Source organism: Rhipicephalus microplus, chromosome 6, assembly GCF_043290135.1.
Source record: "Rhipicephalus microplus isolate Deutch F79 chromosome 6, USDA_Rmic, whole genome shotgun sequence".
NCBI classification, from domain to species: domain Eukaryota; kingdom Metazoa; phylum Arthropoda; class Arachnida; order Ixodida; family Ixodidae; genus Rhipicephalus; species Rhipicephalus microplus.
This window is the reverse complement of record NC_134705.1, coordinates 153347000-153371939: the sequence shown is the minus strand read 5'-3', so window position 1 is coordinate 153371939 and position 24940 is coordinate 153347000. Positions and strand designations below refer to the sequence as shown.

At 44.6% G+C, this 24940-nt stretch overlaps 1 protein-coding gene across 1 annotated transcript; it reads left to right on the top strand.

The window, feature by feature from the left end:
* Nucleotides 1–7849: 7849 nt before the first annotated feature.
* Nucleotides 7850–23703, top strand: LOC142765612 (uncharacterized). Its single transcript, XM_075866874.1, has 5 exons — nucleotides 7850–8051; nucleotides 14180–14331; nucleotides 19419–19486; nucleotides 21766–21852; nucleotides 23551–23703. Exons 1-5 carry the CDS (start codon nucleotides 7956–7958, stop codon nucleotides 23676–23678), a joined length of 531 nt encoding a protein of 176 aa, XP_075722989.1. The 5' UTR covers nucleotides 7850–7955; the 3' UTR covers nucleotides 23679–23703.
* Nucleotides 23704–24940: the final 1237 nt, after the last annotated feature.

The following is a 24940-nucleotide window of genomic DNA, read 5'->3' as shown; positions in this document are numbered from 1 at the left end:
TAGGTAATGTGTTACGCCTCATTTTCACTTTTCGTGAAGCCTCGCCGCTCCTTAGAGAAACGCCCATTTGTTTCAAAAGTGTTCAACTTGGCACTCGCACGTACAAGAAAAAAGGATTCCCAAAAATCTCAATAAGAAAAGGAGCCTTAGGCATATCTATGTAGAGAGCGAAAAAAAAAAACACCTTTTGAGCGTTGGTATTCTGCTGAAAAGTACGACCTAAATCTGATATGAAAACATTTTGTAGCACAGAACATAATTATGATTATGTGATCTACTGCGAATCTTGGCTTATCTCTGAACGTTTGATAGCCACACTGATGACCATTAGGAAAAGCTTTGAAATGATAGCCTTTATTGGAAGGATCATTCTGAAAAGGCCGAACTAGGAAGCCTGAAAAGGCTGCTAAGTTTGTTTCTACGTTCGTTTGTTCTCTTTCTTTATGTACAGGGCAATGAGCTTATAACCTACTGCTGTTACTTTGGACAAGGAGTTAATGACTCACGCACACTGCCTAGCTCGCTCCACGTACAACAGCTGCTAAACAAGCACGACCCTCGCTTACATGCGTCACTGCAATCTCGCTTACATGAAACTACAGTCGCGAGCAAAAGTTTGGGGGACAATAGCGTCAGGAAAAAAAAAATTATTCTACAGGAGCTCCACTGTGCAAAATACATGGCACATCGTTCACGCATGGCCATTTACGCTGGACCGCTAAGCAACATACTCCGGATCCAAAAGAAAAAAGAAACATTATTTGGGGCGCCACTTCGTCTCCAAGTTTTTGTATGCGACAATCCCAACGGGCGTTGGCTCCCACATTTGAAGAGTGCCGGTAATAACATCGCTAGAGACTTGCACGACTCGCGCGCAGGGTCGTTCACTGTTTCGTACGGTGTATTAGAGTGTGACGTTCTGTCTCCTTCTCGTATAGAAAGATGCTACGAAATAGAAGTCGCGTCTGTACCACCACAAAAACTAAAATACCAAATGCTCATCCAAGGACCGTTTCCCTGTCATAAACCATCTACTACAGCGTGGGCGGTAGTTCAAGCTGTACGCAGGGAACGGTCCCTGGGCGTTACATCGAGCCGTTATGTCAGACTGGTCGTAATGGCTTCGTCGGCGAACCAAGATTACGGGGCTGCCGCGAAGGCGCTGAAGTTGGCTGGACGGTTACAAATGAACCACTTTGCTCGAACGAGGTGTCAGAAAGCAAGCGGGAAGACGGCATCTCTGCTGCCTCGACAAGAGCTGAAAGGTCTTCTTGCTCGTTACTCACTTCCAATGTAGATAGTCACTTACTAGGCCCATGGTGCAGCATAAATGACAAAGCTTACTGGAAAATCGAGAAAAGACGAGAACAGGGTAGCTTCCGATGAGTGGGATTTCGTGTTTCCAGTTTGATTACTGTCTTCATACTTAATCAGAGTGACGCCTACGTTCTGTTATGCAGGACGTTCGTGCTGCCATATAATACGGCATCTCTTAAGACTAGCACAATTTTTAAACATCAAAGAGCTTCATCTTTATGACGCCTGTTTTTATAACGGCTGTTGATGGATGTAAGTCTACACAGCTCTTGAATGTAAAATGAAAATGGTTCATCATTGATAATTCTAACGAACATTCACGACCTGTTATATATGTCTAAATAGTTCGCACTAGCAACAACAAAAATGTTCAATGACTTGGTTGCCTTTTGGAACATCGTAAAAGCAGCTTCTTCAAAGACACAGAAACATGTAGAAAATGTAATGTAAAAATGACTGCAGAATGGACGTTTACTCAGACCTCCAGTTCCATTTATTTCATGCCATTTTATTAAAATTCTAAACTATAAACGAACTCAAAAACGTATTTTAGTTGATGCACCTAAATTCATCGAAAGCGAATGTGTGTTTATGCGCCGCTAAAAATTTTGAACTCGTGCCTTTTTATTTCATAATGATAAATACCTCCTATTGTCATCGAAAATGCAGTAGCCCTCAAGCACAGCTATTGGAAGATAATTGCTATCCGTTGATAACTAGTGTCCGAGGGTCGAATTCCTTCCTTTAAGGCTGCTATAAATTCTTGAGTTTTTAATGAAAACAATTGTTAGTGGCTAACATAAGTTCTGTCCTTTTTAAAATCTGACGCGGAACTTCCCACCGCCTAAGAGCAAGAACATCAATGCACACTGTTTACTTTGCCCGTGAAAAGCAAGCAAATAACAAAATTTTATTTCAGGGAGTTTATAAGTCGTTAATATTGAAACTTTTTTTCTTCAGGATTTTCTCAATGTGAATTTTTAGGTCGATGTTATGCGAAGAAAGCTTCAAGTAAGTGAACTCTCAAAACATGTTGTGCACGCTTTGCCGTTATTTGTCATCATTAGCCTTACCTTAGCTTCAACAAGGACGGCGCTAATGATGAGGTGACCCTACTTTTCCGCCTTTTGTAAGCTGACTTCTTAGCCCTAGAAGCAACTCAGGAGGACGATGAGAACACAAAAAGAAAACAAGACTGCCGTCTAGTTTCACAGTTCATCAATCAGTGTCAACACATTTGTTGCCGGCAGAGTGACGCAGTCAACCCGGGATGCTGTCGCCACCAGCTAATAGCAAAGTTAGGGCAACAGCTTTTCTCAAGTAAGAAATTAAAACGAAAATATTCCTGCAGAGGCACTCGCGAAGAATACCGCGTCCAAGGTTTTGCACTTATTTTGCGTTAGAGAACGCGTAGATAACAAAGCACTGAAGACTTTACTAAGTATTCACACGAGACATATCAGTAGGCCCCAGTAGGTAAGCTTGAAGCTTCTTTGTTGAGCCTAATAAAAGCGAAAAGGAATGCACAAAAAGGTGTTCTTTGACATCTTAGTGGGAGCTCACCTAGGAGGCCTAAATAAACTTTAAGAGTCGCGAACTTGACGCTGAGTGTGGACGTGACGCAAACAATGACAACTTCCGCTTCGAGAGTAATATGGTGCCTTGCTTATACTTTTTTTCTGCTGTTCTAAAAAAAAACGCGCCTGCACTTTCATCGCCATCAAGTGCTGGACGAAAAGTGTAAGAAGGTAACTAAAAGTCTGCTGAGGGATTTCTAAACTCTTTTTAAACCTGATTGATTGCCCTCCTGACAACGAGGCTGACCCTTCGATATGTATGTATAAGTTGGTTTTTCAACAAGTAGCAAATCGCAAGAGAAGGATGTCAGGACACTGAAGTATCAACCTTACGCTGACCCTAACTACTGTGTAACCACCCTCGAGCATTTTCAGAAATGAGCTATGCGCGCATGTTTTTATAGAATCGACTCAATCCGTGACTTTTCTCTCCTCCCCTATAGCTTTCTCTCCCCCTTCCTCTTGCAGGGTAGAGCTTACCGGGCTCAGCCCTGATGAGCCTCCTCTCTGCCTTTTTCTAGTCTTGTTCTATCTCTCTTCTGCGATTTACAGAGCAGGGGTGATTACACAGCTCACTTCCCACTGTAGAGAAAGTGCTGTGATTGTTACGACCGTACGCCTCAGTCGCTAGCACAGTCACAAAAAAAGAATGACCTATTTTGTGGAAATTTCGCCCGTTGGCCATTTTTGCTTAGAATCCTTCCATGACCTGCTTCAAATAAAAACGAGTATAATACGTGTGAAGGAAAAAAAAGCCCTTGAAGATGTGGCCGAAATCTGGAAACATTCCTCAAGCACTTAAACCTTTAGATCTATCTATCTATCTATCTATCTATCTATCTATCTATCTATCTATCTATCTATCTATCTATCTATCTATCTATTTATCTATCTATCTATCTATCTATCTATCTATCTATCTATCTATCAACATACCAATATCTTGCTGAGGCATCGCAAGCAAAAGCGCATCAATATGGGTTGTGCAAGTCTAGACCAAAAAAAAAAAAGAAAGCCCATTTGAGAATGTATACGCCCCGCCATTGATTTTGCTTCTCGTACACCTTGATCCAACATTTTCAAATGAGCACGAGAATACATAAAACGCGCGAAACAATTTTTTTTATTGCCACATGCAAGCTACACCAACAGTCAACAGCATGGCAGCACTTTCGATCCTCGGTAGGAGCGCCGCGGGGGGAGAAAATTGCGGGCTCCGCGCACCTCTGCAAACACACTCTCTCCGTGGGATTGGGACGGCCAGACAGAGACACGTTCCACGCGTACCATCTCGGAGGCCATGAACAGGGTCAACCTTGAAAGGAGATGTGTTACCACTTTTCGCGCGCTGAGAAGTGGCCGCATAGTTTGTTATTTTGCCATGCCGAACGCGCGCAAGCACAGGAAAGAAGAAATCGCTGTCCGAAGACCATTACTCTGGCCGCAATGCGTGGGATCCTGGTGTAAAGGTGGCAATGTATCGTTATAGCACTTCCCGATGGATGCAGGCGACGCGCGAAGGAGAATGGCGTAGACCAGATACTTCCGCATTGGAAAGAAGGTGACGCACCCTATGGTCATCTGTTCTAATCACTTCGCTCGCAACGAATTCATTCTCCCTGGTGAGCACACCATTATTTAGCGTGTGCGCATTCTTTTCAATATTTTGGTATCTCAAAGAGCGGAATGTATAGTTTGTCAGTATGCTATGTGGTAGAAAACACCGACGGGAAAAAAGACAAGGACGAGCGCAGACTGTCAGCTGCATAGTTTCGTTTATATATAAGCAATCGCTGTAGGAAACTTGTTGCCTTGTGTGAGTAAATGTATTTTTGCTGGTATACCACATATGTGTGTATACACTAGCACGAACGCACGTGTGAATGCATGAAAGATAGGTGTACCTCTAAGCAAAAAAAATTTCTTGATATACCCTTGTCCCTGACGTACGTTTCTTCCGCGAGAACTGCAGTAACGAAACCTGAAATATAATTAGCATGCACAATTCTATTGGGCGTATGCCTGCATTTGCTCTGCGGTGTTTAAAGACGGCACTCTGTTCATTTCAAGCGTGGTGCATTGACAGTTACGGTTCATCAGCTCATAAGAAATTTAAGATCTGCAAATGGCGTGTTTCCAGCTTTTGGGGCGTTCGACTTTCGGGTGCATCCCTTGGTTCTTGGAGCGCACTTATGCTGGATAGGCTTGATGCGATTGATCCATTTATCGCTATTTTTGTTGAATAAACCCTCGTTTACTTTCGGAAACCTAATGTGGTTTTTAAAGTTTGGTTATTTACACTTAAACTTTATTTTACTTAATTAGTTCCGAGGTTTCTTTAAGTCAATAATACCTTCACCAGGATCATGCAGCTGATTTTTTTAGGAGGTGGGGTGAGGTTCCTTAGAGAGGTCGTGAAACGGTTGCTTTACAAGAGGGCCTTCATGTGCGTGCCTTTCCATGTTTTAGGGTAGTGACAACTTTGATAAAGATTGCTTACAACTGGCTAGAACAGCCGCCGTATGTTGGTTGTATATATATATATATATATATATATATATATATATATATATATATATATATATATATATATATATATATATAGGGGAAAGAAGTGCATACCTAAGGGCTCGTTTTTCCGTGTTTTAACACAATATTAATGAGATCTAACAGACAGTAATGCCAAGGAATGTACAGGGGAAGTTATTAGAACCAATGCAATGTAAATAAGAAGAAAGAAGAAAGAAAAGTGGATGAAAAAATAACCAGCCGTGAGCAGGAATCGAACCTACGACCTTCGAATAACGCGTTCGAATAACGCGTTATTCGAACGCATCGAACGCGTTATTCGAAGGTCGTAGGTTCTATTTCTTCTACTTGAAGACCATTGAAGGGAAACGGACGAAGATTAAAGGTAAAAAGAGCCGACCGACCCATTAACGGGAGACCCTTCCTTTACGCACGCCGCATGCCGACCGACCCATTACGGGGAAACCCTTTCTTTACGCACGCCGTCACGGACCCTCCCGGCACCGCGGCGACAATCTTGGGTGGCCCGACACACGTAGAGAACTGAACAGCACGTGATAAGAAACGTATGTGGACGTACACGGACAGTTGGTTTCGTTCTCAGTGTTGACAGTGGTTCTTCCTCTTTTTTACTTTCTTTCTTTTCTTTTTTTTCTTTCTTTTTCTTTTTTTTCTCTCCCCCCTTTTTTCTTTTTCTTTCTTTTTTTCTCCGTTCCCTCTCACTCTCGCAAACATGTTTCAAGGCGAGAGGGACGCGGCAGCAACGAAGTTTGGAAATTCATGTCAGTATAACTCATCCCCTGATGAAGGGAGGACCCCTCCCGAAACTGTTGGGAAATAAATATATTTATCCTTGTTGACAACGCTCCCGTTGTGCCATATCCCATTCCCATATATATATATATATATATATATATATATATATATATATATATATATATATATATATATATATATATATATATATATATATATATATATATATATATATATATATATATATAGCCAACTTCGCTTTTTTTTGAGCAGTGTTGCCAGCACATTGAGCGTTTTATGGAGTTGCAAATAGAAGCGTATGCAAGGCATATACAGCTCCTATAAAATGGGAACCACTTGCAGCAGTGGTTGTCTAATCGCCATGAATGTTTTTCCATCGAAAGCTTTCGTACACAAAACTAAAGCAAATACTAGTGTCAGTTTGTAACTAACAGGCCACGCAACGCACGACTAATAGCTTAAAGGTTTTTGTCCGCCTCGTAGGATGAGTGGCTAAGGTGCTCGGCTACAGAACCGAAGGTCGAGGGTTCGATCCCGGCAGCAGTGGTCGCATTTCAATGAAGGTGAAATAATAGAAGCCCGTGTGCTGTCTGATGTCAGCGCACGTTGGAGAGACCAGACAGTCTAAATTTCTGGAGCCCTCTACTTCGGCATCTCCCATAATAAAACCTTCGTTTTGGGGCTTATAACCCCAGATAATATTATCAGCAGCTGCAGCAGCTTGAGTACGCCCACTGCGGGACAAAGGAATCCGCCATGTTCCACTAGTCAACTCATCCTTGTGCTTGCTGCTGCCACTTTATACCCGCAAGCTTCCTAATTTCATCTGTCCCCTTAACTTTATGCCTCCCCTTCACCCGCTTGTCTTCAGTAGGAATCCAGGCTGTGATCCTTAATAACCATCGGTTATCTTGCCTTTCTACTACGTGCCTAGTCCATGACCATTTCTTCTTCTCAATTTCGAGTATGATGTCCTTAATATCCGTTTGTTCCCTGTACAGTGTTACACCTATCATTTTCCATTTCATTGTTCGCTGTGTCGTCCTGATAGCGAAGTCCAGAAGAATAAGAATAGGAGCGACACATTCGTCAAGCATTCTCCAATCGTGAATGATAATTTTACCACTATCCCTCAAAAGGAACGTGTATAACAGCTGCAGCTTACCGGTACTTACCTACAGAGCAGAAACCTGGAGGATAACTAGACGGTTAAATTTAGGCTGAGGAAAATGCAGCAAGCAATGGAAATGATAAAATTTTAGTGATAGCTTGGAGATCCGAAGCAAACAGGCGCTGCTTCAAACGTTACCGCCATGCTTTTTCTCCGTCGCGTTCGTCTACTCGCTTTGTACACCGTCTGTACGCGCTTTTCCGCAGGACGGGCGGTGGAACCACAGCCCGCGGAAAAGATTTCCGCGGAGCCGTCTGTCGTTTGTATGCACGCCTAGGTCGTGTAGGCCATGTAGTGCAAGCTCAAGAAAGCCCGCACACCTCGGCCTCCAAACACGCTGATGCTCAAAACCAGTAGATAAGTGGCGGTTCGAGCAACGACACTTGAAGTGGCTCGTTACCTTCCATTTGCACATCGTGAGTCTCAGCGAGCACCTTCTTGCCAATAGGCTGAAACTGTCTGCACGAACCTCCTGAGACGTTTATCGCTCAGTGCTGTACATAAGAAAGGCCGCACGTTGGTCAGATGAGCATATTGACGCCTCCCGCGGAAGAGTTAACGTCGAAGGAACTTCCTGCTTGAAAATGGCCCCGTCAAATCTGGTGGCATGCCTGGCGCTTGCAACTATGGCAGCTGGTGGCTTTCTACCGGGTCGTCCAGAACCTGTTGACCTCGTTAGGGTAAGTTTCACGCAACGTTTCTTGAATAGATTTTTGTATGAATGTAATAAAGAGGGAGACAGTGAACTGAAAGTGATAGAAAATTCTACAATATATGGTTTTCCTCCCCTTACATGCCATCATTTCCCTACTTCGGACAATTCCTTGCAAAAATATTCTTAGATTGATAATCTGAGACCATAGTGCCATTCGTATTTTCAAACGTGTACATCACCACAAGCTGGAAACGAACGGGGAACATTTATTGAAGTTGGAAGCTTTCGTCCGAACTGGGAATGCGGCACGAACCTGGTTCTTGGTGGCGAAGCAAAGCCGCGTTCGTTGCTTCGCGAGGGGGATCACCACTGTCTTCGTGACGTTTCCTCGGACGAAGACGCCTTCAGCGCTGTACCTTTTACAAATAGAACTTTACGTACAAAACTATTTACAATGCAGATTTGACAGCAAAAGTATGATCCGCTGTGGGGCCTAAGCTGGTCGTGCCGCCAAGCTCTCCTAGTAGCAACAAGCCCCAGCGTCTTTTTCCGGGCGCTCCTTTTATCCCTCCGGTCTCGTTGCCTGTGGCCCACGTCGACACCGGACATGCAGTTTCATGGCAGGGGCAGAATAGACATAGGAAGCTGCAGGGCGCCGTTTGCCGGGAACGCGTCAGGCGAGCGAGGAAATGGTTGCCAGGCTGAGTCGGTTACGTTCATCGGGAAGACGCGTTGCCAAAAAGAAAGGGGGTGCGAGATGTCACGCCGTGCGCGACCTTACCGAATGAGCTTGGTCAGGTGGATACAAAACGTTTCATTGCAGTCTTTCATCATGGTAGATTTGCAAGAAGTAATGACAGCCTGCGCAAAAAAAGAAGGGCACAAAAAACAGTGAAGTGCACGATGCAAGTGTTGTGACGATAGTTATAGCGTTATAACTATCGTCATGTCATACCAACTAGCCCAAGCTGCCACACTGCAAGTGCTGTATACAACGACTGAAAGTTTAAAGAAGGAAACGTAGGATCTGTAAACACAAAAGAAGACACTAAAAAATCTTATCGGTCCCGACTAACCATCTAATCCCGTGTGCTGCCGATAGATAACCTCAGCATCTGTGAGGGCGATGAGGGGCTGGCCCATGCACCAGTCTTTTGCTTTCATTATTGTTTCAAATGCTTCAAGAATTCAAAGCGTGTGCTGCTCCTTTTGCCTCATGAATGTGGTTTTGTTTAGGTTTTAGGTGTCTATAAAATGTTTTAATGCCATCTTCTATGTGTATATACACTACGTTTTTCTCATTAATATTTCAGTTGTTAGATAGCAATTTTGTCGTGCATTTCCTTGTTTTTTTAGTTATTTTTTTCGCTTACTGACATTACTCATGAACATGTGTTTCAAAAAGCCCACTTTTCTACATTACTTCAAGAACTCATTGGGACTGAATTTCAAGGCCACCGCAATGACTGCTTTTCGACAGTTGTGTCATCACCTTCCAGGCTCAACACGAATTATGCCACTCAAGATGAATGCTCTAGCGTGCATTAGTGATTTTCTTAAGGGCCTCATGCGTTGTTTGCCATTTCCTCAACTACAATGCACGAGAGTACTGCTCCCGAAGACTGCCGTAGATACTTTTCAGCATCGCACGACAATTGCTTAGCACTCTGACGTTGGAAAAAAATACTCAGTGGCAATGCAAACTGGCCCTGTCTTCGTGGATCATGTGTCCAATTTATTCTACGAAAAACGACGAAAAATGAAATAAATAAAATTATTCAATATTAATTTTATTTTGCTCACTTACACTCACGCATACATGTTGTTTGCTGCAGAAAAGCAACTGAATCATCTAGAGACTGCGTGGGACAGGACAGATCACGAGGATGGGATGAGGGGTGTAGTTTAGTCAGGAAAATGAAATAAGCAACAGGGTGTTGGATTACGTTACATTAAAAACAGGGTGTTGGATTAAGTTTGGCTATTCCCACACCAGCCAATATGTCTTAATTGCTTACGTAAACCGTGACAATATATAATGAGTCTCATGCTTTGAGTTGAGACATTCTGAGCCCCGGTCAAAGCTTCAGCATGGCATTGCCATGAAAACGCGGTTGGCTTTCCCAAGGGTTACGAGCCTGAACAAATTTTTGTAAACGAGTGTGGCTGTACGTATTATGTGTACGTAGGTGCCTAAATTATGATCATAAACCAGCACCTCCACCAGTTTTTCGCGGTAATAAAAAGCAAGTAAATGAGAGCATGGCTGTCAGCAAATCAGTCACAATTCAGCTCAACGTCATTATCCTATTCCACTGGCCGCCAAAGCTTGCTCCATGCTCAAATAACGAAAATGTCTCGCGCTACAAACAAATAGCCATTGTATGTGTCATTCTTACCACTGAGAAACATAATTATAGGTTGGTAGGAGCCACGTGATTAAAGGGGCCATGCTTCGTTGTTTAAGCAGGGTCCGAAATCCTTGCTGATCGATTGGTAGGCTTCTCAGAACACGCGAGGCAAACAATATAACGCAACGCGACTAGTGGCATAGAACATACTTGCAATTCTCAGTTAGCTAGAGAATCATCCCGCTTCCCTATGCAAATGACGACTTAAACACAAATGGTCAAGTCATGAAACCAGTCCGCAGCCAATGGCTCATTTGATGATGATGTGCGTAGTGACGGCGACTGCAGCGGGAGGCCGCCACGCGTCCTTCCGAGCTCTCGCTATCACACTGGAAGATAGGGCACACGCGCGAAGGCAAAAAAAGTGCTGAAAGCCATGACGCACGCTGACGAAGGGGCGCATCTGCTTGCACATTTGCCCTCTCCCTCTCTCTCCATCCGCGTAGCTTTCACTATGCTCACTTGTACGAAAGGAGAGATAAAGCGCTTAAACCATGCGTCTAGTCCCTATAGCTCCACTCATACTTGAGAAGTTATAAGAACTTATGCAACCATCGATTCGTGAGGCAATAAGCTTTTTTTTATTAAACCATTCAACGTTTACTTCAAACGATTCACGGCCCTTTTAGGCTTCCCGCGTAGGCCGACGTCACCAGCCGACGTCACTATCATGAAGGCAACGATAACCCTGCCTTCAAAGCTTGCCTTTCTGATTACTTTTCTGCTGAACGGACGGAAGCCAACAACCACTCATGTACGGCACGTTCTGTACCCGCCTCAGCATCACAGTCTCTCTGGCCTCCTTATCTGCTCCTCGAGCACAATGTAATCAACGCAGTCTCGCTGACTGCAGCACTTCTTTTTGTATGGGGCCGATGGCCGGTCACAAAATGTAGTGCTGAATACCTTTTGAATAGAATGTTTTTGTACACATTTCTGGCCTTTTGCGGCAGAGCTGTTGCATCAAAAGTTCGCCATGTGTCGTAGATAAGGAATTATCATCAACATTCACCAGCCCACGCTCAATCACTGGCTAAGCGCTTTGCACAGATAGTTAACAAGACAAGCTGAAATTTGGTCTGGAAAAACTTTGCTTTGGGTAAGCAGGTTCGTGGTCAAAGATTTTGTGGTGCGGTGCTCCGACACACAGAGACAGGCACATAGAAGATACAACGGGTGCTGACTAACAACTGATTTGTATTGCGCTCTTGATTGCAAATATGTGGGCAATAATCACTCAAAGTTTACTGCGACGATCAAGTTTTGCCACAACAATGCTGCATGCATGCGCCACGTGACTTTCTCCGCAGCTAAACCAGCTATGTAGATTGTTTTTACTGCTAACTGTCAATTCTGGTAAAACGTGACTCTCACAGTGAGTTTTTAACGATCGTGGCACACATAATTGCTTTGGTGAGGAGGAGAAAGAAAAACAAGAGAGAAGGCAGAGAAGTTAACCAGGCACATGTACGTTCGCAGCCCTTCTCTGGGGAAATGGGAAAGAGGGGTATAAGGATGAGAGAAAGAGCAGATAGAGAGAAAATAGACGAGAAAATGAATAGTAAATGGGACGGCGCGTGTGCAGTGGTGGTACTATGCAAAAGTCAAAGGCATTCACATAGGCCCGTGGTCCCCGGAAAGCACTGAAGGCAATAAAAACTGCTGAAGGCAATAAAAATATGTCGTAGGTGAGCACCCCGATCGTGCCTGCAATAAGTGTCCGTCCGTGGATTTCATAGCGCCGTACTCCAAAATGTATGACAAGCTGAAACGGGCGTCCTCTAACAGCGATGCATTGTATAATAGTATATAGCAGGTGATGAGAAATGGAGGTGAGAAGCTCGACGCCTAGCAAAGACAAAACGGGCTAGGTTCCCATTGGTTTTGTTTTGACGTACAGCCTTACCCAAGCTACGCTAGTTTTCTCAATTAGAAATTACAAATCTATACCTATGAGACTAATTTTCAGCTTCTGAATAAATGTAATTCGTTGAAGAACACCTAACTGGTCAAGAATAACGGCAGTTACTGGGATCTAACGTCTTAAAATATCTGTAATTACGCGGGATGCCGCACTCGATGTCCCTGAAAATTACGATCACCCTAGGGTTCTTTAGCGTGCACCTGAATTGAAGTCAATGGACCTCAAGCACTTTGTTCCCATTGTCTGTTTTGTTTCCCTTGGCACTTTCAATCTTTCCACATCGGAAGAAAAGACAGTGAGAAACGCACAACTCTAGGTGGCTATCGAATACGTTTTTGCCCCAAATCACTAGAGCTCTCTCTTTAAAACGGCGAATCATCTAATATGGATGAAAGAACTTCCTCCAGCACTACTGCTAGTTTTCAGGGAATATATCTACACAAAGGAAACTGTCACATTTTTCGGCATATATATTTTTGCAAGGATGTCCTGTCAATGTAAGAAACATTAGCGATAGATACATGACCTCAAACAGCCGTTCTAAGCATCGTTCAGACAGCGATGAGACCATACAAAGCTGCTTGTGACATAATCATGACATGAAAGCCCCGTCCTGCGTAACTTACGTGCCACAGTGATGGTGCGCTCGAAGCCGTTTCTCTAGCTTCATATACCGAAAGTTATGCGCTAAATTTTTGTATGAAGAATGTAAGCGACACGCGCTAACGTGAAAGCTATGGCAGATGATGTTACGCATGACATGGCTTACGTGCCGCGCTTTTGATGCACTGGAGGCAGTTTCGCTAGCTTGATATATGGCGAAATTTGTATTGCGAGACGCTACTTTATGACAACCGTAAGCGGCAGGTTGCAACATAAAATCATGACATCCATGTCGTCTGTAGTGCATGATTTACATGTCCCACTCATGGCGCACTGGAGGCCGTTTCTATAGCTTCACATACCACACTTGGCATGTCGATACCTTTCTGCATGACGAACATAAACAGGTGTGCTGACACTAAAATCATAATTCCGTCATGTATACACGGCAATATTTACATGCCGCCCTAATGGTGCGCTCATAGCCGTTTCGCTACTTTGATGTGTAACAATGTTGGTATAGCGCGACTTTATTGCATCACGATGACAAATTACAGGTCGTAAGGTGAAAATCATAAAACATATATTGTACATCATGATTTACACTACAAAATCTTCAATCCCTCGTAATCATTTCGTTCACTAGATACATACCGAAAGTGCTATGACGTGACATTATAGTATGATGAGCGTAAATGGAAGGTCCTAGCATGCGTACCCTAATCATATTGTCATGTACGAATTGCTTTTGTGACAGTTTTTCGGTGAACTTCCAGCTGTTTAGTTGGCTGCATACATGTGGGAACTGGTGGGCATGGTATGAGTTCTTGACGAACATAAGTGACAGGACATGCATTGAAGCCACGAGATTTTGCGTTTAAATAGCGTGGGGTAGAGCAGATTTTCGAATGTACATACATGTATGAAAAACACGGGATAATGAAAGCATTCGCCGTGTCATGCAGTGAACTGCAAGTCATGACGAACGCCTTCATTTGCCTGCAAGAGTGGAGAATGCGATGTATGCAGCTCCTCGCACACTGCTTTTCATTACATCGATTCACACAGTGCGCGCTACCTTCAAGATTTCGGTGTGTACAATGTTTTAAAAGCTAAAACGCAGTTAGCCATGGAATTTACGTTTGAGCGCATCATGCTAATTCAAGCTCCAACACAAGGTGCATTCTAATTTGTTCTCTCCTTTCTCACCTTCAGGTGGTACAAGCGTTCCCACGAGTCGTGAACGTCTTCACTTCTACCAACGACACCGTTATGCTGTGCACAACTGCCATTCGTTCATACATGGACGTTGAGCAGAAGAAGGCCAGCTATGTCTGGGAACTGAAAGGGCACGGTGGAACTGCCAAGTGAGCTTCTTCTCATTGATGTCTATGACCGCAATCTCTGGGGCAGAATAACCAGCATTTTTTTAAACAACAGCCACCGCCGTTGAGTGAAGTTTATTCTCGCAAAAGCACGTCATGTCTTCTTATGTAATTCTTAAAAGAGAAAATAAGATAAAAGTGAGCCCCGTAACTGTCTGCATCAGAGTGTGACATCTCGAGAGTAGCTCACGAGGGATGGGGGTAAGGAGAGATTAAAAAGAATGGGTTAAAGGTTTAGAGATAGAGAGGAGGAAGGAGAGAGCGTGGCGCAAGAACAGTGACACCCAGAACCAATGAGAAGATAGGAAAGATGGACATGGTCTCTGGAGTGCGAGGACGGGGCACCACTCAGCGAGAGCCCTTGTAAGCGGCAGGAAAAGGTGGCTTAAGGCTAGCCAGTCGGCCAGAGCTGCGCTGTCGTTGGAGATTACGGGGGCACGACCGGTCGGCACGAAATCCAGAAAGCGAGTCCAAGCTCGTCAAGTATATACGCGATAACATTTAAGCTAACAGGAATTATGTCACAACGTCATGATCGTGAAAGCACGGCTTTACAGGTGATTGATCGCGTTCTACGTGTGTATATAGTCTAACTAATCTAGCGGCTTTCAGTGATGTTAGTTTTCCTGACGGAGGGCCACAGATGCCGAGCTCACGTGATCAGGCGATTTCAACATGAATTAGGCCTCCATTATTTCTAGTGTCCTTTGCAACGTGATCGCTATGGCCTCAATGAGGCCGCCTTTAACTTCCTTGACAACCATAAGATTATACTGTCGGATTAGTCTCGACGAATTGCCTGAAATGATTTCCTTTAATGAACACCACGTTCTGACATTCCATTGAACTTCATTGTTTCGGGTATATCATCAATGTGCTTTTCCGAAAATTGACGGTTGAAAGTTTGCGCACGTTTTTTTCCTGTCCTGTTCTGTTTTCCGTAAGTCGTTTGTGCATTTGGCTCAGCGCAACCACACTACAATGCCGTACCAACTAGATCATACACATATATATATTATGAGACCACGTCCGGTACGGCAGCAACCAGGTTATCCTTTTTTAATCCAGACGCACGAGCCAGAGAGCCAGCCCACGTGACATACGATGATGATCACTACAATGGTTTGGTCAAACAGATGAAGATGAAGTACATAGTCAGCGCTCACACTATTTTCCCCCCTTCGCGAAAGAGGGCAGCAAGTTCCGCCCAGGCGACGAAGTCCTTTTGTGGACACCTGTTCGTGTACCTGGGCGGAACACAACAACTCGACGCTTCGCATCAATGTCGATTTTTCTCTTGTCCTGAATGGTAGCAGTGTTGGCGCGGGCGATTTCACGGCAGCGGGCGACGCGAGCGGCGAACTCTTCTGGGAGAGATGAAGATGGATTGGAAGATGTGGACAAAAAGGTGGTGTCCAGAACAAAAGTCGGTACACGGCCATACACGAGAAAAAAAGGGCTGAAATTCGTTGTACGCTGTATGGCAGTGTTATATGCGAACGTGACAAAAGGAAGTATTGTGTCCCAGTTTTTGTGATCTGGTTGCACGTACATAGAGATCATGTCGGACAAAGTTCGGTGAAAACGCTCAGTCAGACCATTAGTTTCTGGGTGATACGCTGATGTGGTCTTGTGGATGGTGTTAGAGGCCTTTAAGACTTCAGCAAGGACATGTGAAAGAAATGTCTTGCCACGGTCACTAAGGAGCACACGCGGTGCGCCATGTCGTAAAATAATGGCGCGAAGGAAAAAATCGGCTACTTCAGAGGTAGCACCAGATGAAAGAGCTGCCGTCTCCGCGTAGCGGGTAAGGTGGTCTACGGCAGTAACAATTCAGCGGTGACCGGCTGACGTAAGCGGAAGAGGTCCGTATAAGTCTATGCCAACAAATTCAGAGGGAGTGGACGGACACGGCAGTGGTTGTAGTGGCCCCGCGGGAAGAGACGTGGTACGTTTTCGGTGCTGGCATGACAAACAGGAAGCGACGTACTTGGCGACAGAAGTGGAGAGGCCAGGCCAAAAGCAGCGAGTCCTTAGGCGGTCGTAGGTCTTGTGGAACCCTAAGTGGCCAGCTGTCGCATCGTCATGAAACGCTTGCAGAACTTCCAGACGAAGTGAGCGAGGAATGACGGGAACCCATTGGTTACCGAGAGGATGGTAAATTTGCCGACATAATGTTCCCTCTTGAAGCTTGAAACGGGCAAGTTGTCGTCTTAGGCGGCTGTTCGGAGCACGCGATAAGCCAGTGAGCCGATCGATGATTGTGCGGCAGCAGGTATCGGAATGTTGGAGCGAGGCGAGATCTGTGAACGAAAGAAGGTCCGCCGAGGCAACTAACTGTTTCGAAGGAGCAGCCGTCTGTTTGGTCACTTTGGCAGGCGGTGACGAACAGATGGAAGGTGACACTTCGGCGCTTTGCGAGAGCGGACAACGGGACAAAGCGTCGGCATCTTGGTGCTCTCGGCCCGACCTATATGTGACGCTGTAGTCATACTCTTGCAATCGTAGTACCCAACGGCCAAGGCGTCCCGACAAATTTTTGAGAGACGATAACCAACACAGAGCATGATGGTCAGTCACTATTGTGAAATGCCGGCCGTATAAGTAAGGACGAAACTTTTGTATGGACCAAACGATGGCGAGACATTCTTGCTCAGTGATGCTGTAGTTTCGCTCAGCATGTGACAGAGTACGGCTCGCGTAGGCCACGACTTGTTCTTCGGAAGCGTGGTTCCGCTGAAGAAGGACAGCACCGATGCCAAGTCCACTTGCGTCAGTGTGTAGCACAGTAGGTGCTGCAGGGTCGAAATGGCGAAGCACTGGCCGTGATGTGAGGCATCGCTTGAGGGTGTGAAAAGCGGCTTCGCAGTCATCCGACCAGACAAAGGGTGCGCTCGTGGTCAGAAGTTTGTGCAGAGGAGCCGCAATAGTAGCGAAATCACGTACAAAGCGGCGGAAATACGACGCTAAGCCAAGGAAGCTGCGGAGGTCTTTCTGTGTGGTTGGTGTAGGAAAGTGCAGCACCGCGGCAACCTTGTCGGGATCGGGCTCAACGCCATGTTTACTGACGACATGACCTAATACCTTGATGCTGTGACTGGCAAACCGACACTTCTTAGTGTTGAGCTGGAGACCGGCCTTAGCTAAACACGTGAGGACTTCGTCTAGCCGTTCCAGGTGCTGTGAGAAGCTCGACGAAAAAATGACAATGTCGTCCAGGTAGCAAAGGCAGGTCTTCCCTTTTAATCCCCGCAGTACCGTGTCTATCATCCGTTCGAATGTGGCTGGGGCATTGCACAGGCCGAAAGGCATTACATTGAATTCAAAGAGCCCATCTGGCGTAGCAAACGCAGTCTTCTCTTTATCAGACTCGTGCATTGGAATCTGCCAATAACCGGAGCGCAAGTCGAGACTTGAAAAGTACTCGGCACCTTGTAAAGTATCAAGAGCGTCGTCAATGAGAGGCATTGGGTAGACGTCCTTACGAGTGATTTTGTTGAGTGATCTGTAATCAATGCAAAACCGTACCGAGCCATCCTTTTTTTTCACTAGTACGACAGGAGAAGACCATGCGCTTGTCGAAGGCCTGATGACGTTGCGCCCGAGCATATCGTTGACTTGTTCTTCTATAAGCTTGCGCTCAGAATACATATATATATATATATATATATATATATATATATATATATATATATATATATATATATCTATATATATATATATATATATATATATAAAATAAGGGAAAGAAGTGTATACCTAAGGGCTCGTTTTTCCGTGTTTTTAACACAATAATAATATATATATATATATATATATTAACCGGAAAGCAAGCATCTGGTGTGCTACCTTACACTGAAGAAGGGGAGACAGCAGAGACAGCACAGTAAGGAAGAGGCAAGGCAATGAGCGAGAGGGAGGGAAGCTAAAACACACACCCACGAGAACGTCACAATCGCTCGAAGAGGCGGGTCACTCGCTCTGAAACTTCAAGAGGGGGCGGGGCCTTCATCGCTTTTCGGAGTGAAACTTGATTTTTCCGGAATTTCAAAATTGATTGTTCAGACAGCGGCTGGTGGTCGAGGCGTGCAAGCACTACTGACAGTTACTGTTTGCGACATCTGTACTGAGGGTACTGACACAAAATGTGTTTCATGGTTTCGCCAGCACCGCAATGGTCCCGAGCAGCACTGTCTGCTCATTCGATGCGGCAAGCAAAGGCGTTCGTATAAGACACCCCAAAACCACATGCGGCGGAAGCACGAGTTGGCAATATCAACAGCTGGCGATAATCAGCTGTCATTGGAAATGACAATCACTGTTCTTTGGATATGTTGCATCTCGCAGAGATAAGTGAGCACCAAGGAGGTTTAAAAACCTTCTTGTCAGTCTGCAAACAACTTCGAAACGCTGGTCATTCACCACTGCTGCGAGAGACCTAATTCTATTCTATGGAGCAGTCACTTTCTCGTTAGAAAGGCTAATCTGGTTACCGTCGAAGTGTGTGCTCTCGTGACTTCTTTCTTGATCTGCTCCTTTTACTTCCTGCAGCATCTCCTCACGTGTGGAATAACAAAGAGGACGTAGTCTAGTTAGAATCTCTGATTCTTCTTTTTGTTTGTTTGTGTGTGTGGGGGGGGGGGGGTGCCTGCGTAACGCGTGCACCTACAATTGAGCATTATTAACGTTTTGCATCTGCATTTCTCGTCCTCCCAACTACGTCGCGATAACGTGGATGTCAATAAGCCCGTCAAAGTTACTTTGCATTCAGTGCATGTAAGCTGCCTGGGACGCGCCTGTAACGTTTTTCGTGTTGTGTTTTTGTTTACCGCATTCGTCAAGACAATTATGAACAATTGAATTATTATTCGCTGTTCCAAACACAAAGGCCGAAGTTGAAATGACCGTAGCAATAAGCAAATGAGCAGGTCATGCAGTCAATCTTGGTCTGTCATACTCACGATGTACTTGATTGAGAGACATCCTTACAAGCAGAGGTACTTGTTTCACTAGAATCGTTAACGTGCTTTTAAAATTGCAGCGTTAAAACCTGTTTCTCAATATTTCAGAAGAAACCTTACTGTCAATTGGCAAGAAGGAGATTCCCCTGACCGCCCCACCTACTATATCGACAATGGTAAGCTCACACTGGCCGTAAGATCTATCTACAGCTGTCAACACCGTTGTGTTAGTGTGGACGCGTCACCATGAGATGTGTAGAAGTGTACAAGGGGATGCTCCTTTTATAGCGTGATATTGCGCTTTGTAGTCGTGCAAAAACGTTCTCCTTTTGAGCGGGGAGGATGGTAATATTCAGTTCTGAAGTGCTGAACATATTGCGCGAAGTGAAATATAAGTGTTCATTTTTTTTCCCGGTGACACGCAACATCGCTATCAGTTGCTTATCTGTGCATGTCCATGCTAGAAATATATCGCCTCTTGCCTTGACATGTGCAGATCACTGTCTGTGTCTACCTTCCTTTCTGCTGCTTTGTGCCTTTTTTGTTTCAGTTGTTAGCCGGCGTTTGTGGCTATTGTCTTCTCTCTTGCGTACTTGTATCCAGGCTCGGTCTCTATCAAATGAACCTTTGCGTGGCAGACCAGGGACAAGATAAGCGATAATCTTAGTGAAAGACGAGTAAAAAAAATCACACAATCTCCCACTAAAGGGAACCATGTGGGTGTGCGAAGCAGCGCTGGTGTGTTCAATTGTGTTTCCATTTGTTGTTTCCATTTGTATTTTTCCGCGTATGCTTCATTTGTGTGCGGATAGTTTTGTATATGTTGTGTATCGCTTATATTATTTCTCCTGCCATTTCTGTGGATCACCATGTGTGTGCTGCAAAGTGAATGTCCAGCGCTGCTTCGCGTCCTGACATAGCCCCCTTCAGTGGGCGATGGTGTAATTATTAGGTTCTTATTATTAGAACAAAAAAGTTGGTAGTACATGTTGCTGTTGCGTCTTTGTTTTAGAGGCTGTCGCCAACGTGGACATCAAAAGTACTATTTTTAAGGAGAGTGCAACGGGAGCGAGCGCTACACCGCATTACATGCTAGCGCCGAGCTGTGGCGAAGAGAGAAAAACGGGAGAGGAGAAACGAAGCGTATGCTGTGATCACGCCACTTTCTCCACCCTGCCTTCTCGCACTCACGCGAGGAGAGAGGGAAGAGTTGGGGCATGCGCTGTGGGGGAGAAGACGGTCGCCGAGGGACTGACACTGCTCCAAGCAAAAGCTGCTTCGCATATAAAATAGGAGCCTTGCAGCCGCATCACGTAGATGGTTGGGCAAATGCATATTGTCGTTATAAAGAATTGTTTGCTTCAATTCACGGCTGAAATTTGGCTGCCTGAAAGACAGCAATGAAAACGAAACATTATCCACTCTTATCACAGGAGGACAATAACAACAAGAGAGAAGGCAGGGAGGTTAACCAGGCGCATGCCCGGTTTGCTACCCTACGCTGGGGGAACGGGAAGGGGGTATAAAGATGAGAGAGAGAGAGAGAGGAAAGATAAGAGAAAGAGAGAGAGAAAAAGGATTGTCAGTCAATGTGCTGATGCGTACGCAGCGATATCTATGGCGTGAATGGTTATGATCGAGCGAAGCAGTGTGCATCAGACCATGAATCATGGCCTTCTCTTTTGTCATGGGTTATTGCTCTTGTAAGCATTTATATGTTGTTTCTTTTGATTGATGGGTGGCTGCGTGTCGGTGTTTGTACGGTGTTGTGGCCTTTTATTTTGTTTGTTCTGCTTAACAGCCTTCTCAAAACTTTTTTCTTGTTCACAGATGTTTTCGTTCGTTCGCATTCACGAGTGCTACGTCGTCTTTAGACTTTAGCAGTCAGATAAAGATTGTGAGGTGTTGAGTTGCTTCGCCCCTAAAAAAACATAGTGGTCATGTCGTTATCTATAGGTCGCACTCGGTCATCTATCGACTGGCATTCTAACAGGGACGCCTACGTGAACTCTCTATAATTATTCGTTAGACACCACTCATTGATGTTAATAATGAATTTTCTTTCTTAAAATTTTCACTTCCTAGCCATGGCGTAGAAATCGGCCTATATTTCGTATTATATGCCTTGAGACATGAAGTCGCAATACTTGGGCCCGCCGCGGTGGTGTAGTGGCTAAGGTACTCGGCTGCTGACCCGCAGGTCGCGGGTTCAATTCCCGGCTGCGGCGGCTGCATTTCCGATGGAGGCGGAACTGTTGTAGGCCCGTGTGCTCAGATTTGGGTGCACGTTAAAAAACCCCAGGTGGTCGAAATTTCCGGAGCCCTCCACTACGGCGTCTCTCATAATCATATGGTGGTTTTGGGACGATAAACACCACAAATCAATCAATCAGCAATACCTGTTATTTTATTGTCTTGGAGACCTTGATAACCGGTATATCTGCTTGCATTTCAGATCCGACGCACCATCACGTTGGTCATGTCCTCTACACCGACTACGACACATGTTTGGTGCTGAAAATGTTTGTCCTTGACTATGATCGTAAGCTGACTTTCTACAGAGCCCTACCTACAGTGCTTGATTAATTATATATCAATACTTCCGATTATTTTTTTCGATGTATCGGTAAATCTTTTTATGTACTGTTATTGGGTAGTTTTCAAATGACGTACGCCAATCTTATCCGTTGTGCCCGTCGCTGTGCATGCGTCATAACACTATCACTACCGCTATCATTCGCAGTGTGCCCGCAAAAAAAAAATGAAAGAGCGTACGGCCCGCAATGTCCACAAAGCCGATTTTTGGTGACTCGAGCGTGCGTACGCGTTTGCGAAGGACAAACACTATTAGAAAACTCATATGGTACCCATATGCAATCACCGCACCCACAACACCCTCCAACTTAGCGTACGCTATCGTAAAACTACTTATTATAGCACTGTAGAGCGTGGTAAGACTTCGATTTATAGCATGGTTTCTAAAAGGGGGTTCCGCGGAACCTATAGTGGTTCCACAGCCACTTCTTCGGGGATCCGCAAGTCATTGATGCGTTTTCACTGGTTACGCGCGAAGAAAGGCGCGATCTGCGCAACAAATTTCACCTGCTGTTTGTAGTAAGTCCGACTCCGAAAGCGAGCCGTGTACTTATGTTATGACGCAGAATCTTGAGGTCTTATTTTGTCCACTTTCACATTTCTCCTGCTTGAAGCCTGGAGCCATAAATGAGACATTGGACATGCTACAATCACTTTCAAGAGCATATACTTGTGCACAGGCATTCCCGACACAAGCCTATCTGAAAAAATGAGCTCACGAGTTGACTGAATCTAGCAGCCGACATGCGGCTGGTCCTGTGTATTAATGGGTCTCGCATTGATTTTTTTGTGCAAGAAATGTGAGTTCAGTCGTACATTAGTAAATATTTTATTAAATCTCCTCCCTTTGCAATCATTGGTGAATGTATCGCGAACCGAATGAAAACTGTTTTCATGAAAGGGGGTAGAAGGTAGATAGAGCTTAGCTGGTTTCCCTGCAACCAACAGACCAACATGCTTGAGAATCCCAGATCTACAAAGGACACTTCAATTCACTCGAGCTCGATATAAGGAGGCTTGGCTGTAACTGAAAACTTTAAGGTGGTATAACCAACCAGCGCTCAAAAAGTACTTGCGACGCTAGTGAACCCGGAATGCCGTGTAAACAGTAAGTACTCTTGAGATTCGAGCTATTAGCAGTTCTTCCTAAAGTAATGAATGTGCGAGCGCACCAGAGCACACTAACCATTCGTGGTAAACGCTCTCTTTCAATATGAGCAATCATTTGAATTATGTTTCTTTTTTCCTGCATACAACTAACACAGGGAAGCCTGCAAGTTGCTAGCATAATCAGGGAGGGGGTTACTGAAGAATATGGAATTGAAAAATAAACCTAACGTGAAGATTTACTTTTTTCGCATTTTTACCAGAAGAGCTTTCGCTTTTAAATGCAAATAATATTATTACGTGCGGCTATGCGTGGAGTTGTTTGATAAAGGTCATTTCGCACTTGTGTTTAAATGGCTGGCTTCGGTGTCGGCCCCGAGCGAAAGGTCCTTCCAGACAGGAGCAACCTGTACTTAACTATGCCGTTTCACAGCATTTGTTTTGTTTGTTTGTTTTAATAATCACTGTCTCACCACATTTCACAGCATCTTCCAGAACTCACGTGTGCATTTTTGTTTTCATGTTGTTCTTCTTTCAGAGTGCATGCTGTGGGTAAAGCCCGAAGTCATTGATGAAATTCCTCGACACTGCCGTCAAAACTACAAACGGTACTGTCACGTCAGACACGCGACGTACAACCGAGAACTGTGCGAGGAACACCAATAAAGACGAAAATGCCGTCCAAGCGAAACTTAAGTGTGCCTGCAAGTATATTACGGTCGTTATTGACGAGCATTTTATACAGGCCTAACTGCCATGATGTCTGCCTTGTTCTCTTCGTCACCATGCACTCGCACACTGAAGTCTTTTTTTTGGTTATTATTTCTGGGCGGTGCAGACATAAAAAAAGAATGTCATAACAGCCATTGTGAGTAAAGTATACAAAAATAAGGAAACTTTTAGGCTTCGCTCAAGGAGCAAAATAATTTTTTTCGCGTGTTATTAGAGTACAATTTTACAAACCCGAAAACACCACTTTTAGCGCGATATAGCATATTATAAGCGAGAAAACGCGCGAAAAAAAATACGGGCGGAGGCGTCATTTTGAGATTCCTGCACCAAACACTGTAACGTAGAAAATTTTGAAGCCCTCTACTGGGTCCTGCGTAGCTTCTCATCAATGAAATTGAAGCACATTGTAATCTGTGGTTGCGGTAGGCTCAGCCTAAGAAGTTTCAGAAAATTTCGTCGAACCAAAGTCCAGAAAATACGAAGAACACATTGTGGAATTTTTCTCGCCCTGTGAGGAAATTGCGGCGCAAAATTTAGAAAGTAAACTTCAACATTGATTTTCTTTCCTAACTACAAACTTATGAAAACGATACGACATAAGAGTTCAGTTTACTAATCTCAAACAAGTAATTGTTTTCCTTTGGTGTCCCTTTAAGGATTGAACGTCATTGCGATATCATACATATCCCTATTGCGTACTTCAAAAACTTTGTGCGTGCTCTTTATTGTATAATGTTACTCGAGAAGTTTAAATCGTAGTTTTGATAACGTTTAATGTGGCTTGGGTCAGTAAAGCTTTCGCATGGGGCTGCATTTTCTGTAACAAGTAGCATGCTTTAAACGACGAGCTATACAGCGCGTGAAATGTTTTTGACTTTGCTATGCACCCACTAGGTGGCCTTGTGGGTATACGCGCAGTAATATGTGTGTTTTCTATCGGTTGGCTGGCTTGAAACCATGAGGTCAGTATGACAAGCACATGTGCTCACGCCTGATGGCAATGTGCGCTTGTACCGGGCAATATTAAGGCGATATAAAATGTGGTACTGCAAAGCCTGCATGCAGGGTGCGTGTGTTTGCAAAGTAAAGCATGAGAGTTATTTTCGCGGCGTTTCTAAGCCTACAGAGACGGACGCACGAAAGCTTCAGCCATCGTCGTTTCACTGCGTTTCTAAGCCGAGAAAGTTATGTTCACT